Raw genomic sequence first — 22,921 nt, 5'->3', positions numbered from 1 at the left:
CGAGATTTTAAGATCATTTTCCACAATTTGGCGAATTTGACGTTTGGTAGAATTTGGTAGTTAAATATGGGGTTTTCAAGGGGTATACAAAATTTAAATATGGGGTTTTTCAAAACATACAAATTTTTTTGGTGGAAACGACTTTTAATGTAGACACTAAGGAACAAATCCAATTTTGAGCTTAGAAATTTGACTGAGATCATGAAGTAACGCATCATCAATAACTCGGTTTATATTATTAGCGTGTAGTATTCGTGTACAAACTAGTCACAAACATGGTAACAAAACAATCCGCTTCTGTTCCATTTATTAAACATGTTCTTGTGTCTTTATTATTAAACAACGTGAGTTATATATAAAATAAGTTATTTCTATTTATTTCTTCTTCTTTTTCAGAGTGCTCAATACTCGAGGAAATGGCGAGTTTGCATCGCACTTCTGGTAAGCATTTATGCCTCAATAATTCATATAAACATGACATTTAAAGACAAGTAATGACAATTAACGTGTATCTGCCTGTCGGAGCAACGTAAAAATGCTAACTAGTGGCTGCCCAATGGCTGCCACTCATTTGAAACATGAGAAATATTTATGCACGTAGTGTGATAGAGGGTATTTTAAGGCCCTTCACAAGTTTATGACTTAGACCAGATAATCAATTATCAATTCCTATTATTCTTTGAGAAAATACTAAAAGTGCGTAAAATTCATGCACATGTTCGAGCACATTACTATGGGCTACGTTTGTCTCGATTGGAACCTTGTGTGGTTCATTACTCAAGTCATTCCCTTCTTTAAGCTTAGTAAATAAATTGCATGAATTTAATAACATTGACTGATATTTTTTCAGCTCAAAAGCTTTGCATTGAACGACTGATAATATTTGATATTGTCTACCTGAAACCGCAAGTGACTAACTGAACAATAACAAAAGCACAAAAGCACCAGCACAGTGCCAGCATGCTCATGTACGTATAGGCAGGCATGTCCAAACTACCTTAATTTCGACGTCGTACGTCTCGACCCTGGAAGTGCATACAATCGGAGACTAAGAAACCTAAATATAGCGCTTTAGTATTACGGCAATTACCATGCACCTGGTACCATGATATCGTGAAGCTAATTGCAAGGGCACTTTTGAGCAATCTTTGATAGGTGGTACTTTATTTTTTTGACAAGTTTTTTAGACATGGTAAAGAACACACACGCAGGCACGACTTACATGACCGTATAGCGTTTTTTAATGAAGCATCACTCTAACAACACTCTATTGCAACACTCTATGAAAAATTATCAAAGTTACTGTTATCAGTGCTTAGGACTATAGTATGTATAATTTGTCTCTTTTGAGACTGCCCAGCGTTTTTAGTCTATGCTTATAAGGGTGCTAACTCAAGGCGAAATTTCCTCCATAGGCAAAATAAACAACAGGGAAATTTCTAACAAATAGGACAGACAAGAAAGTAACATATCAATCAACTTGAAACATAATTAACCGAATCACTTTCCAAATCCTTTTCTATAATACAAATCCCATCTTATATATCACACATCCGCTCCAGCTAACCCCCGCACAACAATCTTCCATATACAGTGGGGGGAAATAAATATTCGTACACTTGAAAAATCGTATTTTAATGTATGTAAGTACACAAACTGAACAGGAGAAGTGATTTATATTATGTATAGAGGCGCATTGTATTCAAAAATAGCATCAATAGAAATTAAATCTCAATGCAACAAAAATTAATGCAACATGTTAACTTCTTCGGGTCAAAAAAGTATTCGTACAAAACAACTTTTGACTTATATTTCACACCAGAACATTCCATGTTGCATTGAGATTTAATTTCTTTTGATAGTATTTTTGAATACTATGCGTCTCTATACATAATTTAAATCACTTTTCCTGTTAAGTTTGTGTACTTACATACATTAAAATACGATTTTTCAAGTGTACGAATATTTATTTCCCCCCACTGTATGTCTGCCTTCAACATTTTCCCTTTGGCTACCTTTAAGCTAAAAAGCAACATAATATTTGACTAACATACAAATTCTTCAACACAAATATCAATGAACAATTACGTTTGACGTATCTTCTGAGTCAAACGTTATCTTTTTCGGCTTGCCCGTGGATAAAGCGTAGAAACGGTGCAAATTTTATTATAAGTTTGTTAAGCAAACTGATACTTGGGATTGGTGAATAAAAATATCTTTATCTAGTTTTATAAAGCAAGGCTTCTTTCAAATTGAACGAAAGTATATAAAATCTCTTATTCTGATAGTAATTCACTGAAATAAGTATGCTTGTTTATAACCCATGCGTGTGGTCAGTAATAAAATGTATGATTCTTATTCGCCGAGGGTGTAGGCGCTGTTCATCCGGATTATTATTGAATGACAACAAAGAAATGAGATCCGTGTTTAATGTAAGGGGGTGAACCCGCTGAGTGCATGCGAGCCACGCATTGCGTGGGTCACGTACTGAACAATTTATTTACACAACAGAAAGAGTTCTTTTATTATGAGGATGCACTACCAAAAAAGCAATGTCAATTGTGAAGAACAGAACGTAAGTGTGTCTAATGTTTGATGGCCATGTAGGATTTGCTAAATTTTAATGATTAAACATCACTTTAAATATTTAATGAGACTGAAAATATTACTTTAAAATACATACAAAAATATTACAAGATTAAAAACTAGAGTATGTGTTCAATACGAACAGCAGACGCGCAGTGCAAATGGTATGCAGTGGCAAATGCTTTGTAGGGGCGTAATGAGGCTCTTCCTCTGCAGCGGTCGGCACCTGCACATGTGCCAACTGCGACTTAATCAAGCGATATTTACTACGTCTGCTGATATTATTCGATAACACAACCGCTTTGCTGGAGCCGTAAATAGGGAAGATAAAGCCATATATTGTATAGGATTACCATCTTAAACTGCTTCGGTTGTTATGTGTACGACAGGTTTCCATCTTCGCCATAGAATAATCTACGAATTCGTTGTATATGCCTCCGATATACCGATGTTATTCGTCGTATTCCGATTGTAATAGACCGACTTGTATGTATTATCAACATTATTTCCGCAACGGAAAGCTTTAACTAATGCGAGAAACGGTCTCGTGAATAGCCATGATTACATCACAGAGCTATATAGTGTATACGTTGTGCTTGTGCATCCTGATATTTTAAATCGAGGTTCATATGTATGTCCAATTTTCGAAAACCTTAAAGCATATATAGATATTTGCGGGATAATTTCATAAAAATTTTTGCATTAAGTTATTATTTATGCTTATTTATACCTGTAACGTAATTTGAGTGACTAGGTTCATTTGTTTTGTATAAAATTATTCAAATGAAAAATTTTCCCAACACTGCAAGGAACCATTCATTGGTGCTATGAACAAATAAAATATTCTGAAAAATCGAAGTGCCCTGTTTAATGATCTGTGATGGGTTTGATGGGCAATTCGATCAGCCGGCTGCAAATCCTTCTAAGCCCTTTACAGAATATTTCCACTAGTTGATGAGCTTTCGAGAGTCAAGAACTTCATGTGCTTCATTTGAGGCTGAAAAAATGTATCCCGCTTTGTTAATTTTGCATGTTTTTTTTTCACTGCATTAAAGCCTGAGTTTGTTTGATTTGCTTTTAGGAAATTTCCTGATTTTTCGTTTTGTAATGGCGTAACCTAATTGAACATTTTTCAGGTGGGTGGCGTACTGATCGCGCTCTGTTTGCTGGGGTTCTACCTCAACGCCGAGTCTCGCAGAGCCGAATATCTGGCAGCTGCTAAGGTCAAGGTAATGCTTGTGAACCATCGATTTAAGCCCAATATGCTGGCTTAGTCGTCTGTGAATAACATAAAATGAAAATTGAATAAAAAAATAAAAATTGAAATTCAGTTGAAAAAATTTTCAACTACCATGTGATAATTCGAAAGAATGAATATATCAAGTGCTCAAATTGAGGGTTAACAGTTTTTCTGACTGTGATTATCGTGCTATCGAGGCTTATCAACTTGACTTATATAAGGTACGCGTACAACATAACCCTCATGGGAATAACCTTAATATATTATAACCATATATGTTAACTAGCTGTACAGTTTGTTTCGTTATATAAATAAATTCTGCAAAATGTCATATTTTACATTGATGGTTCATTTGTTTGTTTGAGTCGTAACGTTGGAATGAGTCCGGCATGGAAATGTGAATGATTTGAGTGGCACGCCACGTGCAGATGAATTACCTCTTTGAGTAAAATCGGTAATAACTGCTCGTCAAGAGACGCTATTTCATACGTAATAAGGACTTGAACTACACAACAGGATATGCAGCTACAAGCGATATGGTTTGGTTTATGGCTATTCTCGCACGTATCCAAAATACATATTGTACGTTATACTACCTTTATGAAAAATTTAACTAATAGTGCCGCAGTACTTCAAAATGGGCTAGGGAAAGTTTTATCTGAAAAAAGTCATACCACGTACTTATCGGCAAGTTTTAAATAACGCTCAAAGCTCGAACAGTGAAAATTCACGTTCCTCCGCTCATCGATTGAAATTGGCCACGTGACTTCTATGTGGAGCCAATTCCTTTTCTTCGTCCTTCTTTCTGTCTTCTGACTTTTGAAGTGTTTGTTTATTTTAGAGTTAGAGAGTTTATTTTAAAGTTAGAGTTTATTTTTAGTTTCGGAGAAAATATATTTTAATACGGGGATTTTACATACCCTTAGCAAAAAATTTTCACATTCACTATTTTTCCTTAACGATTAAACTTTTCAAATAACCGCTTGGGCCGTATGTAATGTAAAAATCAAACGTCATTGGAAAGAAGCTGGTATTTTAATTTATGCTTAGATGATTGTTCTCTTAAGCTAATTTCCTTAAAAGCCTAATCAACGAATTTTATTGGTTTTCTTCCTGTGATGCATTATATAATTTATTTGGTTTGAAAAAATGTGATCTAAAACATTTATTGAAATATATGGTCTCCGATGAATATATTGTTTATTAGGTACAACGTTTTAAGGGAACATTATTAGTAAATTGAACGTTTTTAGATTACTGCAACTAGAGACCTTGAAATGACAGAAGCACACATTACAAATCTGATAGCTAGCAAATTGATAGCTGTTTGTATGTATACCATTCACATTCAGGAAGAAGTCAGTTCAAGCGGCGAGACAGACGATGAGCTCGCTGTGGTTGGTGAGGAGAAGATCCCTCCAGAGTCTCCGGCTCTTGAAAAGTCCAGTTCGTGGCCGAAGAGCGAAGCGGAGGTCGAAGCCAACGCCAAGTGGCGCATGACGAAAGGCTCCTGTGAATACATCGACTTACACTGTCCCGAAGGTTGTATGGACAATTCAGACCATGGACTGATTTATTGAAGCTTTATATCAACGATAAATCAACAAGAAAATCATAAACCAACAAAACTTTTTAGTGATTCAATCATGAATCATCATAAAAAACCTATGCAAACAAGGTTCTTCTTCCAATGTTGAACATTATACGAAAAAAGTCTTTTCATAGTAAGATATACAAACTAATTTTCTTCTTTCCAGGATATGAGCCTCCCATTGTCTTATTGATCGGCATAGACGGCCTGAGGAACGACATGATCACTCCTAGAACAGCACCAGCACTGCATCACTTGGCTAAATGTGGTGTCTGGGCCAGCCACCTCACGCCCGTTTACCCCACCGACACGTTCACCAACCTCTACACTATCGTGACGGTGAATTTTTTCGTTGGAACGGATTAATTGTACTCGATATGAGTTAAAGTGGCCTAATTATTAGTTTTGTTCAACATACTGGAAGTAATTCGTACGAGACGAGTACGATTACCAAGTAGCATTTTTTAGTGGATTTAAATCCCGTCAAAAGTTTTATGTTTATTTCACTTGAATATTGATGCAAAGCTTGATAGACGTAAAACCGTATAATTTTTTCACAGGGTCTGTATCCGGAAAGTCATGGCATCATCGGGTCCCACATCTACGATGCCTCCAGAAATAAAACTTTGAGGATTGGCAAATACGAATCTATCAAGCAGAACTGGTGGGCTGGAGACCCCGTCTGGAACACTATTCAAAATAGAGTAAATATCCGCTTCTCCTGTATGGCAGGTTGCAATATATGAATGTATAGTTTTGATGCAGGATTTAATCCTCTAGACATCTTTTAGTGTTATTTTATTCAATTTGAAATAATGAAACCAAATGAAATGTCATTTAACGTTTAATGGACTATAATCTATAACATCGCATGTTTGTCTACAATTATACATCATCACAAGGGTACTCAGTTTTTTAGCGAATTGCAACCTGCAGGGCCTGAGGTCCGCCATGTATTACTGGCCCGGAGCGTCTGTACAAGTGAACGGCAGGTCTCCCACCATCGAGTACAAGTACCGCAACGACTACCCGCTCGAGACCGGTGTTAATAAGGTACAACAACAAACTACAGAATTTTGTTCACAAATTTGTGGGAGATATCAGACCCTCTATTACAGTAGTGCAACGACTACCCGCTCGAGACCGGCGTCAATAAGGTAACACGACAAACTGCAGAATTTTGTTCACAAATTTGTGGGAGATATCACACTCTCTCCTACAGTACTGTAACGACTATTCTTTGGAAAGCTGGGGAACTTTTTGATCAATTTACGGCATATATCACAAAATTTACTACAAGGACAAGATGGCGTCAATAAGATATTATGACAAACAATAGATTTTTGTTGGACAAATTTTTAAATTTCTTGTGCGTGTTATGCGGAAAGACCGATATATATTACATTGCTTGACTCGATTACTATTATGTTAGCATTGTACAATTCGATAGGCTAATTAGTGGAATTTGTGCATCGGTTCACCGCGGGAACTCACCCGCTCCTAATAGGTATACGATTGCGATAAAGCTTGGCTCATTTCTTTTTTAATTTATGCTTAAACAACAATTCGTTTTTCTTATTTGCGGCAAGCGTCCATGTTTCAACAATAACTTTTTTTATCGGACTCGGTTGTCTCTACATGTTCCTCCAAGCAAAAATTCATGGGAGAATAGAATTGAATTTGAATTTTGAGTTCAAAAATTCAAGTCGATGTTGCAAGATAGATAAATCTATTTGATAATTATTTTAGAGACTAGTGAGATATTTTGGAGCATTTCTCATTCTAGTCTCATGTTGGTTGCCGCCGATTCGTGGCCACCGAGCCACCTTCTCAAATTCGACCAAAATTTTCACAACCAGTTGCGGGTTTCACACATTTAGCACAAGAATTTTTATAATATGCGTTCCGTTTCAATGCCCCGTTCATATCCGATCTCTGTTATTATTCACGCGAAAATTTCTTTATATTAATATAATATATTAGTTGAAGATATTTATTCACCTCGTACGACATCTTTTTTTAAGCCAAGTATTCTCCACAATTTTCTGATATTCTTTTCCCGTATTGATATATGAATGATACGCCGTGTGCAAATCGAGCCATTTTACTGGTGGCAGACAAGATAGATGTAGAAGTGGTGTCAGACTACATAGATGTAGAAGCAAAATAACACATCGTAGTGCAATACCTAGGAGAGGCTGTCGGCGGCACAATCTGCCGTGAACCCGAGTTGATCTCAATTCTCGTTTGATGTAGACTGCAACCGAACGTTACTGTCTTTGTGCAAGTCATTTATTTTATTTTTTGCTTCGTTCTTTGTTTTTTAACAATGCTCATCATAAAAATGCTCATTCTGCTGCCTTCATCGCGATAATATTCAATCTTATCTTGTATGCATGGCTGAGCATACTGCGCAGCCTTTTTTTGCTTTTCGCGGAAGAGGTCATCACTATTTTGATTTGCAATACCAACGGCAACCTTACGTTTCATTTTTAAGCAATCAAGTTACTTTCCAAGATATAAGGACATGAAGAAACGAACTCAATTTTTTATCTGCAGATCTTTCCTCCAAGATGTCAGCGATGTTTTGAATCCTACATCATATTCGCAAAAAAAGTATCGAATTTTTAAAATTATTTTATACATTTCTTTAAGATTGTATCCACCAACTAAGTGCTGACAAAGATTTTAGAATTTTCCTTGCACTTTCAACAAAAAAGAATTTGTCGCTAGAAGAAGCTTGTAACTGTCTTTTGTTTAAGACATCATCTTGTTTTTTCTGCGTAATCTGGAATACAAATTGTTCTTCAGATCAAGGAGTGGCTCCTCCTAGAGCCAGAGGACAGACCGAGTCTTCTGGGCCTGTACTTTGACAACCCAAACAAAGTCATCAAGGAAGCCGGCATCTACACAAAACGGGTATGAGTATTTACGAGTGAAATCATTTAAGATTAAACAATACTCACCTGTTAATTATATTTAAATGACACTGATCCAAAAAAGTCCTGAAATTATCGCCCTCGACCGCTGCTTGCGCTCGGGGCGCTTCGGGATAATGCTGTATTCTTGATTTAATTTCAAATCCAAGCAAGAATCATACATCAAGAAATTATAGTTTTCGTACACTTTTATATATGCTTGGATTCTTCTTTGGTAGGCCAACGATTCGCTGCTGGAAGTTGACCATCAGATTGACCGCCTGATGACAGCTCTGCACGAGATGAACGTGACGTCGTGCGTTGACATCGTGGTTGTCTCAGACCATGGAGTGGCGCCTTCATCATGTGCTAACTCTCTCTACCTGGAGACATTCATGGAAAAAATTGACCATAAGGCCAGAGTTATTACTGGTGCTGTAGGGAGACTACAGGCCATTGAAGGCAAAGGTGAGGACTCACAGGCGATGCGCTCAACGTAGTAGGCGGTTTCCAAATAATTTAGCGATGATACATAGAACACAAAATTGGTAGGCCTAAGAATAATTTTTTTTATCTTATATATCAAAGTTGTTGTTTATTTAACTTTTCTAATATTTTCCAACTCACTCTAAAGATATTATTCCATGAATGAACTTTATTCATTTATAGTGAATAGTCAATTCTATTTCTAATTTATTAAGTCCAGGTGAATGACATGTATAACCATAGATATATATACTATACCAAGTGTTACCATAACCTTCGACGTATCAACATTTTAAATAAAAAATTTAAAAATGTGATAAGAATGCTGCGACTTATGGCATATTGCGATAATTGAAAAAAATATACGAACTTGAATTTTAAAGTTATCCCGGAACTGATTTCGTTTGAAGTCTGAATTGTGTAGTTCCCTAGCTTAACTTCTCGTTTTTCATGATTATTCTCTCAAATCTACTAGGGTCAAATGAAGAAATCCTCAATCAACTGAGGTGCAAGAATCGTAAGCTGAGAGCCCTGTCCAAAGATGTACTTCCTAACCGGTGAGGCTAATGATAATTCTTTGTTACTCAAGTTAAATGCGCACACTTCAATTAATCCAAGTACTCCTTTACTCCAGTTTTATCCGGGAATAAAAAAATTTCACCTCCTAATTGCAAAATAAATGCGTATTACATTTTGTTTCTTGGCGTGTCTATTCACCCTTTAACGTCGATTCTTTCTGAGTGGAATAAATTTATAAAGTTATCGGATTTGACTATTCATTTCTGACATAACCAATTTGTGATTTATCTCCTGTCAGCTAGACTTTATATATTCTTGTGATAACTGAAATTTCAAGATTTGTGTACTGTAAAATTGTAAGTTGTGTGTTTTCTAGCTTTATAAATTGCTACTTCTATATTTTTAATGAATTATTTTTATATATTTCGACTCCGTAACCCAATTCGACCTTCCCTTCTTTCCTTGTTCCAACATGACTGTCACTATCAATTTATATATTATTCTATTGTGAAGACCAACAGAATCTAAATCTCACCCTTTCACTAGTTGAGGCGCTAGTGCACAATTGTGTAGTAACTCTGTTATTAATTGAAGCTCGATGTTGGCCTCGCTCAACTTTCCCTCCCGCGGATGTCTAAAAATCGAACTTTTGACAAAGTCTTTCTTTATAAAACTAACGCTAGAGACCGGACTTTAGCAGCTCCTTCCTGCATAAACTCCGAAATTTTTTCCACTGTCAGCTTTTCGAACACCATTCTTTCGTGAAAACAACGTTTTTTTCATCGAATGAGGTTCCTGTTCATTATGTTTAACAAAATTAATTACTTGGCACTTTTCTGCGTTCCGCCTCAGCCGGATATACCTATCAAGATTGCCCTACTAGTGCACATATTAAAGTTATTCTTCCCTGTATATTTTAATATATAGTCGAATCTTAAACCTTCATTCTAGTATTCTTTCACTAGTTTCCAGACTCGACAATGACTCGACTTCTCTCATTGAAAAAGTGGTACCTATTGTATTATTTCTCTATACTATAACGTTACGTAAGCAATTGATCGGTAATGTTTGCTTATCCAATCACAACTTTGCCAAGCTGCTCTTAACCGTTCTAACACGACGTTGTTATTTCCCATAACTATCCACTCATTAACTGATCAACTTTATTGGATTCTATCATCTTAAAATCCATATTAACCTAATTTACCTCAAGTATCCTACAATTCAATTCAAATATGTGTAAGTGGAACGCCTATTGGAACAGTTTAAATGTTTCCAGTGCGGCAGGCAAGAATCGGCGACAGGCCACATCATGCAGGCTTACTCGTCAGCGCCGACATCACTATGTTATGTTATGAATATAAATGTCTCTAAAAATATTAAGCATACTTGATTCCATCTACGTAGATACCACTACGCCAACAATGAACGAATTGAAGGAGTTATCCTGGATACGCTGCCCGGCAACAGGATCGTAACCTCCGACACAAACTACTGCAAGAAAGCTGAACATGGCTTCAACAACATCGACCCTTTGATGCAGGTAAATTAAAACGTTCATTGTATCATCAGGATCTGAAATGAAGATGCAACTATTATTTTTTATTCTGATAAAAAGTTCAGATAAAACAACTGATGAACATTATTGGAGAGAACTTAGCGACAAGCCGAGCGACAATCAATGTTAAATGAGAAAAATACTTTTTTTACCAACCGAGTCAAACTACGGGGCACGATTTATACTGTTTTTCTTTAAATTATGTGTTTCTTCGTATCTTTGACATTACAGTCACGATCGAATAATGGTATCAAAAATATTATGGTGTTAAAACATTAAAACATCAGTTTTAATGCTTCCCACATGTAAGTGCTTGTTACGAAACAAGCTCCAGCTGTGCAGTATCATGCATCGTGTACAGCAGTTTATTTTTATTTAGGAATAAAATTAATAGCATAAAATGGGAAAACTAATAAATTAGTATATGACGAATGAACACATATCTGGGATGAACATTTATAATATAACTGTTATTTCGGAAAAATTAAAAAAACTTTCGGTAATTTTCAAATTTAATTTGAATCAATAAAAATTATCATACGTTTATGTAGAAATTATTTTATTTCTTATAATTCATTAGTTAAACGCATTTCTCGCACTTGCACCTTTAAAACCTTTCAGGTATGACAATATATTCAGGTATATTGGTTAAATTGAAAAGAAGAGAATGTCACTGAGAGCCAACTCTCGTAACACTTAGAGTTAACTGCACCAAACAGATTGGTATTTTAGCATTGTAGGTCATTTCTATTCTCATAAGAGTTAGTAGGGTTTGCTATATATATTCGAAATTGAACATTTTTTTGGCTATATTTTGGTGGAAGACCTGAAATTTCGAGCTAGAAATTATTTACCGCAAACAAGTTTTTTTCAATTCAGTTCATTTTATGACCCTTCAAGAAAAAATTGAATCATGTTTTTGCTTCCTTATGGATAAACATTCGAAAGGCATTGGCACAAACGAGTACAAAAATACGATCCATCGCTTTATTGATGTACATGAAAATTGTAATTCGAAACAGCCGAAAATTGAACGATGTTACAAAATAGTATCATCGTATTTTTGTTAAACTAATTTTCTTATGTAACAGGGCATTTTCTTCGCCCGCGGTCCATCGTTCAAGGCAAACTACAAGTTCTCTGGCTTCAGAAATGTCGAAATCTACAACTTACTCACGAGATTACTAGGCACCAAGGCGTCTCCTAATAACGGTATGATATCGCACGTGAGGTTCACTTCAATAGGAGTTTGACTTAATTTAACTTAATTATTGTTTTAAAAAGTAATAGGTGTACGCACTTTTTTCTAGAATGTGTTTATTTGTGCAACTGTCGTTGTGTAGCTTGGTTCTCGAATCAGTTAAAGAAAAAATATAGATCCTATCCATTATACGATAAAAGGTTTGGTAGTATGTGGAAGATAATTTGATTGGACGAGGATGTTTCAGTGCAATAAATTCAATAGGTCGTGGAGCAGCGGTGCCTACTGCACTCCCGTCCCTACAATAGATAATATCTAATTGATTTTCCGCGAATATGCAGTACAATTACATTAATGATCGACCTTCGCTAAATTCACAAAATTTAATTACATAATTAAAACTGCTCTAGTGCCGCGATCCGCACCTAAAGCGCGCACACCAAATAATAATACAATATTTGATTATATATAGTGTGCCTCGCCTCAAGAACCAAAAAATTCTTGTCACATTAATATTTTTATATTTTTTCATACCTTGAGCATCCGCAGTTTTGAACGGTTTGGGTATAAATGAGTAACAAAAAGATCATGATGCAAAAAATGCAATACGTGGATCTTGAAAATTGTTATCTTACGCGTGGCATATTTTGGATTCGTGCGTGATGAAGAGCCCAGATCATTCTGAGGATTATTACTCCGAGACGAATAATGTTAACATTCCTTTTCACAGGGACTGAAGGTAGTTTGTATCATATCCTACGTGATCCGCCTCCTCCACCCACAATACGTATCAATGCTTGGCCCGAAAACGTCCTCTCCTTTTTGCACCCAAGGTCAAGAGATCCTTCGTTTCTCGAAGAATTGAAAGTACCGCCAACAGAACCAACTATCTCTTCATCCCCTCCGTCAACTACAATGGTGACTCCAATTTCAACCGAAATGATGTCGAGCACATCCATTGAGAACAGGGCTGCTACCCTCAATGACGATACAGGGATGGAATCTCCTTCTATCTCTACCGGTACAACAGAACCAACTATCTCTTCATCCCCTCCGTCAACTACAATGGTGACTCCAATTTCAACCGAAATGATGTCGAGCACATCCATTGAGAACAAGGCCGATTCCCTCAACGACGATGCAGGGGTGGAATCTTCTTCTATCTCTACCAGCACAACCCCTTCCATTTCTTCTCCCATACCTATAGATACTCATCCAGTTGAAGATAAAGCCGTAGAAAATAAAGAGCAAATACCAGCTTCTACAACGTCCAGACCTACAGTATCGACTTCTGAACCGTTGGTTCAATCATCGACTAAAGCCACTTCCACGTCTGATCAAGAACAGTCAGAAGTAGTCTCTGATGCTGCAGATGATGGAAATGGGGAAACGAAGCAAATTTTGGAATCTAGCTTGAGCCAACGCGAAGGAAAAACAGTGGATGAATCTTCAGCCCTTGTTAAAGATCTGCAACCAACAGCAGGTGTTGAAAGTCCTATTCCTAATTTAACATTATCTAGTGTTGTTACTCCACTAGCGGAGGGCGAAAATAGCCGTGATACTCCTGAAGACAATGGCAATGCAGTGTCCAATTCTTCTATTGTTTTGGATAAAGAAATTGCACACAACTCTCAGGTTAATGAAGATCTAATGGAAGTAGGGGAACGATCTTCTGTAGACAATACGATGAAAAATGGAGTAAAAAATGAAACACTGCTTGAGGATAAAGAAAGCAGCACAACATCTCCTAGTATTTCAGTCAACGTGAGTATTGCTTCCACTGCCATAGTAAGTGAAGTCTCTCCTTCAGCAACCACTGACAGCTTGTCTAGTGAACAAGGAGTACAAACTTCATCATCCGTAAGCCCAATCTTGCCAACAGCCACTACTCTCACAACTGGATCTTCTAACATCTTGCCGTCATCCACTGAATCTAATGTTCAGCCAACTGCAACTAATCTCTCAGCTAGTGACAATTTTGAACAGAAGAATGATTCTTTAAGTTCCTTAACTAATACGCAGACAACGAATCCACAGCCTGAAAACGCGCCGCAATCTAACATCACAAATGAGTCAACTAATCCAGTAACCGAGTCCATGTTAACTAATCGAAAGAAGAGGAATACCTGCGAATGCACATCGTCGAAAGATCTGGTTCGTATTTAACTTCCTTGAAATTTTACGTAAATTACGAGCATTACTAAATTTTGAAGAAGACCAAAATTTTGAAGAAGTTGCAGATAACTGTTGAAATACTTGATTTAAAATTTTAAGAAGCTTAAAGATAAGTGTTGAAATCATTGAACACTTTTTTAAATATCTTGATTCGAAAGCGGCTAGAATATATCGTTATGCATGGTTGTGTGACTACTTCTGTCTTGAGTAGTCTTGGAAATTCACCTGTTATGCTTGATGGCTTTTCCCTGAAATTTAATAGAATTTCGTTTTCGTAACTTATGTCCTTCCTTCTTGTAGATGCAATTTTCAACCTTATAATAAATAACCTACTGAGAATATTTGTTGAACGTGCTATTACTGATTCTTGTAATTACATGTATAGTGTTTCAAAATTCTTGGGCACATTTTTGCATGCAATATCTCAGAATCTGTTATGTTTATACAAACTCATGTTATACATTTACGAAGTTGTAACTCCAGGTTTGGTCGTACCCCTTGCATTGTTCATGCTTAATTCCACTAAAATGAATATCCATCGTTTAAATCTATAAGGTGTTGAAATATTAACAAATAATAATTAAAGTTAGCTCAAATTAGTTATTGGTTCCCATTAGGCACCTCTGTTGACCACCATTTCAGTATAGGAACGCTTCTCCGCCGGTCACGAATCATATCCACCCAAATGCATCCCTCGTTTAACTTAATTTGAAGCTCTTCTCACATTATTGTTTTTCTCTTTTTCTCTACTTTCTGACGGTTTGGCTTATATTAATTTCAACAACCGTCGTATCTTTTGATCAACTGCTTTAGAAGTATGCTATTTTAGCTAACGTGATTGCGTGCACGCAGCAACAAGAGCGAGGTCGCGGGCAGCCGGCGCGTTCTGACCACATCGCTCATCACTGTCCCTTCGGCGCGCCTCAGTTCGAAGCCAGAGAAGCACCTAGAGGAACCCACTACATCTTACCATACACCAATCACATCAACGGTCAGCTTTGTTTTTTTTCCGACTCTTTTCAGCGCATTTTCTCATTTATGGAAAAAAGGCGCTATTTTGCTCGTTATGTCCGCCCGTCCGTCTGTCTGTCTGTGACTTCACGGACGAACGAGAAAATGTTTTCTCTGTCACTCACTTCAGTGAGTACTGATCTAATTTTTTCCTCTTCGCGAAGATTTTTTTATGCTTGATGTACTTCGGCCGTTTAGTTTATTATTTACGCATTGCTCGTTCGTTTGCTCATATGAGTAACTAAACTAGTGTTGAAGAACATTATCATACTTTCAACGCAAAAAAGTTATCCATCATTAGTGGCACTTCGAGACTTAGAATTTTCATCAAAAAACTATCCATAGTCATTGATGCTCTAAACCTTTGGCGTGGGATCTTGATTTGAATTTTTGTGCAAAAATGCTGAAGAAAACATCATGCAAATCATGTTAAATGTATCTTTTTTTTCTTTTAATATAAGAAATAAAATTTATCAGAAAATATAGTTTGCCACGTCACTCGCTCGGAGCATTTCTAAAAGTTGATATTTTGCAGGCTACATAGGCGAGCTGGGCACTGCGATTTGGTCAAGTTTCACACTCACAAACTCCACCTTGGATGCTTTGGAGATGAATCCTCTAGCCAACTCAACGGTAAGAAAGTTATCTGTAACAACTAATCTCCCTACAAATGATTCATTGCGACGATTGATGTCATTTCTGGGCGTCTAATAGGGATAATTCAAAATTAATTGCGGCGACCCTCTATGCTAGTCTATAGGAAGTAGAATTTTACTCAACTCCGCGGACAGCTCCTCCCTTCTAACAAACAGGAAGTCATTTTAAACTTACCGTAAATAGCCTTATCATCAAAGAAACTTGGTATACAGTTCATATTTCATATTGCAAGGATCACGATTTTCATCCAAGGAGCCGTATAATAATAACTTCGACCTTGAAAAAGTTATGAGGGCCATTCGATCAGGACCTGTAAGGAGCATATTTTTATGGCCAATGAAAGTAAATCATTGATTGAAAGTAAATCACTGAACATGTTGAATCCATGCTTGATTCTGGTTGAATTGAGCTCGACTATCTTGATAGATCAATCAATTCAGTTCCATTTCAACATCGCTATTAATTGGTCACCAAATATCCCAATTTTTTTAATTTACAAGGGGAAGTCGGAACATTTTTAAATTTCACCGCTAGCCAATTATTCGTTTCAAAGGAAACCTTGAAAATTTTTTGCCCATTGGGCAGGATTTTGGTGGCCTCTCCGACTCGCCGTGCTGGCTCGCCGACCCACGTCTGCCCAGAGACCCTGACCAGCAGTGCATGGAGTATCTGTTGGACCGCTACAACACCGACGTCGTCAGCATGCATCAGCTCTTCCCTCAAGGTGCGCTGTCATCAACATTTGTTCATTTTATTAATAAGTAATGAGGAATTGGATTTTTAATTAAGTTGTGAAATGCTGGCAATTCCCAAATTTAGCGTAGAAAAATTCATCGAAGGCGCGTGCGACGAAAAAGCACATTTGTTCAATTTGCAAATAATTATTCAATGTTTGGCTCATTTGGCTCATAAACGAGGAATTTCTCGCTAACATCCAATAGAAGTTACAGAACGAACTTACGCTACGCGTACGTTACTCCTCTGAACGCACGTGGTAGGATTGCGTGATTCAATTTGAATTATTTATTATGTAAAATAGTAATAGTGTACAATCCAGGTCCTGTACAATCCTTTGAGCGTCCGCTTTTAGGACCACATAAAGCCAAAAAAATTTTGCTTTTGGCATACGTATCTCTGTTCTGTAGAAAAAATTAGGTATATAAATCAATTAACTAAAACTGTTCGCTAATATTAATGTTGGTGTAGTTTGGCAGAAGATTTTCTTTAATGCAGGTTTCATTGAAGACCAGAGAGTATTTCTTATTGACAATTTTCTTATTGTTTTTCTCTATTCGGCGAATTAGGCTCTTGATAGGAACTGAAAAGTCAAATATCAGGTTTCCAAGGGACATTTTATTTAACGACGTTTCGAATGCAACAAACATTCATTTTCAAGTTAAAGAAGCATTAAACATTGAAATTTTGGTGGAAATAAGTACATAATATAAGTAACTAGGATACAACAGTAAAATTTTGGACCAAAAATTACTCGGAAAATTCAGAGTTCAGACAAATCAGGCAGCCAGAAAATAGATAGCTGGGATCCAATCTGTAGAGATGAGGAGTTCAGCTATCGCCGGTCGTTTGTTGTCGGGCCACTGCTTGATCACGATGCTGGTGAATACGTTCAGCACAATGCGAGTGACGGTCTGGTTGTAAGCTTGTCTCGCGGGGTTCACCTGCCCTCCAGTCTGAAGGTAGCTAACGAGACAGTGGCTCGGCGTCCTGATTGTTAGTCCAATCTGTCCGATGTTGTCTAAAACATGAAGAAGTCTACAACCTTCTTTGAAGCAAAATTTATAGACTTATTTATTTATAAATTTATAGATAAATTTATAGACATAGAGTATTATAGATACAGATTGGAATCAAAGCTTGAATTACGAGAACAATTTTAACGTCCTGACAAATCCGGTAGTTTGCAAATTGTCAATAAGAAATACTCTCTGGTCTTCAATGAAACCTGCATTAATATTAATGTTTACATTGTTTCCAGTAACATACAATAGTCAATGATATTGAGATGAATGTAAATCATCACATTATTCTCTGAATGTAAATCCTTTTATTCTATAATATTATTGTGATATAATATAATACGAGTGATAACATCTATCCATCGTGCATGCTCATTCGCTGATTCGAAGAACATATGGAAATGATTGCGTGTAACATTTTTGTCTAATAAATTTTAACTACATTTAATTGTAGAATTTGAAGCGCCGGAAGTTTTGGCAAGAGAAGGTTACTTCCTGACCAACGCCATCGCTCTGAGGAAAGGTTTTACTGAAGGAGGTCGGCACAGCATCGTGGGCTTGTTACGTGAGTGGACACGCAGCAGGAACGTTGTGAACGTCGTCACTGGTCCCGTCTGGGACAGAAACTACAACGGCAGAGGGGATACGATAATACACATCAGGTGGGTGATGAAACACATTCAGACAAATCAATCGAAACTGAAATTGTACGTTCGATGGGTTTGGAAATTAAGATGAAAAGTACAAGAATCAGTAACAGGTCATGAGCCTATTTCATTCAGTGCCGACACTTCTATTCTATTCTTTCTTTATAACCTTGCATAGGTTAGACTTGGCTACTGTTTTCACTCATAATTTTTATCATTTATTTATTTCCGTGTAAATTTCAGGTCTCTCGTAGATTTCTTGACGCCCAGCCATGTGTTTTACATCGTCAGTTCCTGCAAGACTTCTGCAGGCTTTGATTTGGATGAAACTGACCTTAGAAAATGTGCCTCAGACGAGCTGGACGTGTTGGCTTTTGTGTTCCCGAACACTAAGCTCAACGACAACTGCCAGATGGTAAGCAAAGATGCATCTTTCTTAGGGCCCTAGTTCATCAATATCATTAAATTAAATATATAATGTAAAATGTTATGTAACTTAATAAAATACGCAATGTAATACCACGCAAGATAAAATCGCAATTACTTCAAAATCTCTATATAATCCCAAATCCATACTACTCTAAGAGAAAATATCTGAATTATCCTTAACTTTACCCATTTTTCATTCCAGAAGTCCAATTTTTTATTCTTTCAACCGAAACTCACGAAGCAAAGTGTGGATTGTGGCCACTCATGAGATCGCTCTCATTTGAGTGGTTCTTACTTCTTTTGAAATCCAGTTGGGGAATGATCGCATTTCAAATATCTAAGTCAATTGAGTAGAAAAATCTGTCCGTGTGGAAAAACATGAATTTTATATTATTCTACTATAATATGTCTATGTACAAGACATCATCTTTTTTGCAGAATGATCGCGAATACAGCCGCTATCACCTAACCAGCCTGACGGACATTGAGCGTTTGACTGGACTGCAGTTTTTCAGCGGCTTTATTGGAGAATCTTCGTTGCCAGTCTTACTTGCGGAGCAACCGCTCGAGCTGTGGGATGACTAAAACATTCCACGCTTCTACGTATATCTTCTACAGCTCAAACAGTAGGATGAATAAAATGTCCCGCGCTTCAGAGTGTGACTTCTGCAGCTCTAGCAGTGGAATGATTAAAAATTCCAGCGTCTCAGTGTAAGGCTTCTACATCTCAAGCTGAGCTTTGACTTAAGACGTCATTTCAGTGTATTGCTTCTGCAATACACTGAATTGTATTACAATACACACAGTGTATTGCTTCTGCAAGCTTAGGGTTGACTATAAGAACTCACGTTTCAGTGCAAAGCTTTCACAGCTCAAGCTGTGGTATGACGAAAACATCCTGCTCTTCAGTGCACAGCTGACACTTCGGTATGACTGACAACCTTGTGGTATGACGCGCTTCAGTAGAAGGCTTCTACAGTTCAAGTTATGGTATGACTAAAACGACTCAAACTTCTGTTCATAGCTTGTACAGCTCAAGCTGTGGTATGACTAAGACGTTTCTCTCTGCAGTGTACAGCTTATGCAGCTCAACCATCGATGTATTACATCATCGCGCTCAATATTCTCTCTGCGAGTTTCCCGCAAATGCGAGCTTATTCTTTGATTTAAAGATACGAAGCTCTCTTTCGCATGTGGTCGCGCTCTACAAAAGAAGCTTTTGTGTTGAAGTGATCACAGATAATGGTTTTGATTGCTCTTATCGTGAGTTGACGAGCATGAAATTCGTGAATGACCACGAATTTCGTTCGTTAATGGCCACGTGGAACATTCATGACAATTTGATAACTCATTAAAATCATGAAATTTCATCGGGGAGTGAAATAATTTCTTGTTTTGTCACAATTACAGCGAATTTTTTTTCTCGTAACTCTTTATTAATATGCTATAAATGCATCGGATAAACAATGCAACGGATTATATTCAATGTTAAGTTTAACATATTTTTCTCTTTCTACATCTATAGCTCTTTATCAAACTTGTGTAATAAACGTTAGATATTGGCATATTTCATATTTTATCTATAAATAATGACATCATTTGACGCCATGACAATCACAAATTTCCTAGTATCAAAGTTCATCATAGATTATATATATAATATATATACACATGTATGTATAAATAAATGCGCTGTTCGTACGTTCACTGTGTTGAGCGTCGCTTGCAGTGTAACAGCTTCTTGTTTGCGTTCGTAATTTTCTTAGAAGGCTGGACGTTATTTCGGGTCTGCATCATTCTAAAACTTTCCTTATAAAAGGCTACAAATTAGATCAAATTAAATATGATTCTTTGACTTAAAGACTGTGTCTTTCTAAAGTTTTAACGCCCTAATATGTAACGCCCTAATAGGAAGGAAAATCAAAATCCATAATTATGCTCTTTACTAAAAATGCTAAGAGATAAATCCACTCATACAGGATTGAAAAGTTCCCTGGAATTTTACAAAACCTTCCTTACATGCTCTCTGTCAATCAAATGCTCTCTCTAGTTACCGCTTCAGATTTTTATACGTTTTGTTATTCAGCATTTATTTCTATTAATATATCGCGTTATATATATACCGTTCTGAAATCGTTCACGTACGCCCGGATGTACCTGTTTATCGAGTCAATATTATCTTGCATGGCAGCATTTCTACCTCAACGCTGTGGTAGAACGTTGGGCAAAGTTTTTGTATTCTGAACGACCGCTGCATTAAACATATCGAGCTCATTTGTCCCTCTGGTTTGTATTGTGTTCTCCTCTCTATTACGATCCTTCCCCTGAAGGATAATGACTTCACCAAACATAGATAAATTATACATTCATAACTCAATGTGCCAGAGCTTTCTAACCATCAAACATTATTCTCTGCGTTTGAGTAAAGTGCTTACTTAACTTCATGATCCTTGAATGTGCAGGAACATGGACAATTTACCATTCCTTTCTTCTCAGTTTTTTATCTTGGAGAATATATCAGTTTTCTATCTCAGTTTCTATCAAAACTTTTTCTCTCCTTACGAGTTTCGTAATCGTGCAAACTTCTGTTACCAACTTAGCATTGCTTTTAATGATATTAGTCATTATGCTGATACTCTCATTTTATGAAGTGAGAGAAGAATCTTCCTAGGCTGCCTTCCGCCCCAGCGAGATTAAGCGATATTTGTGTTTAATATGTTTTATTGTGTGGACAATGCATGAATTATTTCGTTCTAATTTCATAAATTGACACACATAAGTAATTAAATACTTCCCTATGACTCCAGTAATTGAGCTCCAGTGTTTATGCATAATTAAGGAAATTCTAGGGTGTGAAATCCGAAAATCTCCTGCACTAGCCGATGTAACTTAAGTGACCTAAATAAATTTATTTTCAATTTAGATGACCCCGTGAAGCTCTCTAAAATTTAAATTAAAAGAATAATTGCCTGATATTTATCAACATCTTCCTCGTCTTTGAACACTATAAGTGGTCAATGCTGCATGGCGCCGAGATAGCCTCATCGCATGTTATCAGCTCAAATGTTTCATTGAGGTTTTCCTCAGCGATATTCTGCCCAGCATTCTAATAATCTTAGCAATAATGCCATAGTAATAATAATTTTTACCAGTACTTCCTACAACTTCTTGTACATTGTTGGATCTTCATCTGTTATTTACTAAGCATGCATAATACGCGACCTCTGTAATGCGTGTCCCTTCCCATTATTATAAACTCTCTTGCTCACTGTAGCTATTCAGAGTTATTAATGTAATTTGTTTATATATATTATTAAAATTTATGCGGTGCTCTTATAAGAGGGAGACAGAAATTTAATGAACTAAGAAGGAATCTATTGATGGGTGAATATATTGATGTCAAGTATGGCTGATATCGTTTCATTTTTCCTCTTATGATTTTGCTGGAGATTCTAGCTTAGATGTTTGAACATTAATAACAGAAGTGATAAAACAGAGGGGTTCCTCCCCAGTAAATGCCCAAGGCGTTTGACCTGCGGTCGGTGCAAATCGTCGGCATGACGCTGATAAATCATCCACATGTCGTAGTTATCGACGCATTGCACAACTGTTCAAGTCGGGTGTCCTCTTGCAGGAATCCTTATCCAATATCGGTAATGGACACCAATTTTAGGATGAAATCAAGCGAGTTAGTACAGAGCTTGGAAGCAACAGCTTTAAGAATCAAACCTGTTAACTTAAAAGCCTCATTATCGTCGAAGAACAGCAATGAGATAATTTTTATACAGAGTGAATACAAAATACTGTAAATAATAAAAAATGTGTGGAATGAAATTAAATTTTTTGAGTATTTATTTTTATTGAAAATTGATGCTCATAATATTAGTTACATTTTCTAATTGCATGATGAGGTTATAGTGAATTATATGAGAAAGTTCTTATAATATCTTTGCAGAAAGCATTAAGTCTCATATTGTATAAAAATGCGCACCAATAATATCAGTTCAAAAATTGCGCCTCATTTTACACTTACTCCAGCATTATGAAGAGTTTACTTATTGTATAACTTTGTAGGAAATATAAAACTTCGGGAAATTAAATATTGTAACCAAATCTATACAATAATTAAAGTACTCAATTGTCAAT

General features: G+C 36.6%; 1 protein-coding gene across 3 annotated transcripts in view; it reads left to right on the top strand.

Moving 5' to 3' along the window:
• LOC108679668 (venom phosphodiesterase 2) overlaps positions 1-22,183 on the top strand; it is a 38,731-nt gene extending 16,548 nt beyond the window's left edge. For 2 of the 3 annotated variants that reach the window (XM_018168356.1, XM_018168353.2), the window contains exons 2-19: positions 397-441; positions 3,723-3,815; positions 5,179-5,368; positions 5,584-5,756; positions 5,978-6,121; positions 6,354-6,470; positions 8,229-8,336; positions 8,575-8,803; positions 9,297-9,378; positions 10,748-10,883; positions 11,990-12,110; positions 12,830-14,253; positions 15,127-15,265; positions 15,821-15,918; positions 16,528-16,666; positions 18,154-18,361; positions 18,590-18,761; positions 19,214-22,183. In XM_018168356.1, coding sequence (XP_018023845.1) covers positions 397-441; positions 3,723-3,815; positions 5,179-5,368; positions 5,584-5,756; positions 5,978-6,121; positions 6,354-6,470; positions 8,229-8,336; positions 8,575-8,803; positions 9,297-9,378; positions 10,748-10,883; positions 11,990-12,110; positions 12,830-14,253; positions 15,127-15,265; positions 15,821-15,918; positions 16,528-16,666; positions 18,154-18,361; positions 18,590-18,761; positions 19,214-19,360 — 3,765 coding nt within the window. In that variant the 3' untranslated portion in view covers positions 19,361-22,183. The remainder of the gene's footprint in view (positions 1-396; positions 442-3,722; positions 3,816-5,178; positions 5,369-5,583; positions 5,757-5,977; positions 6,122-6,353; positions 6,471-8,228; positions 8,337-8,574; positions 8,804-9,296; positions 9,379-10,747; positions 10,884-11,989; positions 12,111-12,829; positions 14,254-15,126; positions 15,266-15,820; positions 15,919-16,527; positions 16,667-18,153; positions 18,362-18,589; positions 18,762-19,213) is intronic. The other variant, XM_018168354.2, reaches the window with a different exon arrangement.
• The last annotated feature ends 738 nt before the right edge of the window (positions 22,184-22,921 follow it).

Source organism: Hyalella azteca, unplaced genomic scaffold (genome assembly GCF_000764305.2).
Source record: "Hyalella azteca isolate HAZT.00-mixed unplaced genomic scaffold, Hazt_2.0.2 contig17671, whole genome shotgun sequence".
NCBI classification, from domain to species: Eukaryota; Metazoa; Arthropoda; class Malacostraca; order Amphipoda; family Hyalellidae; genus Hyalella; species Hyalella azteca.
This window is presented reverse-complemented; position numbering and strand designations above follow the sequence as displayed.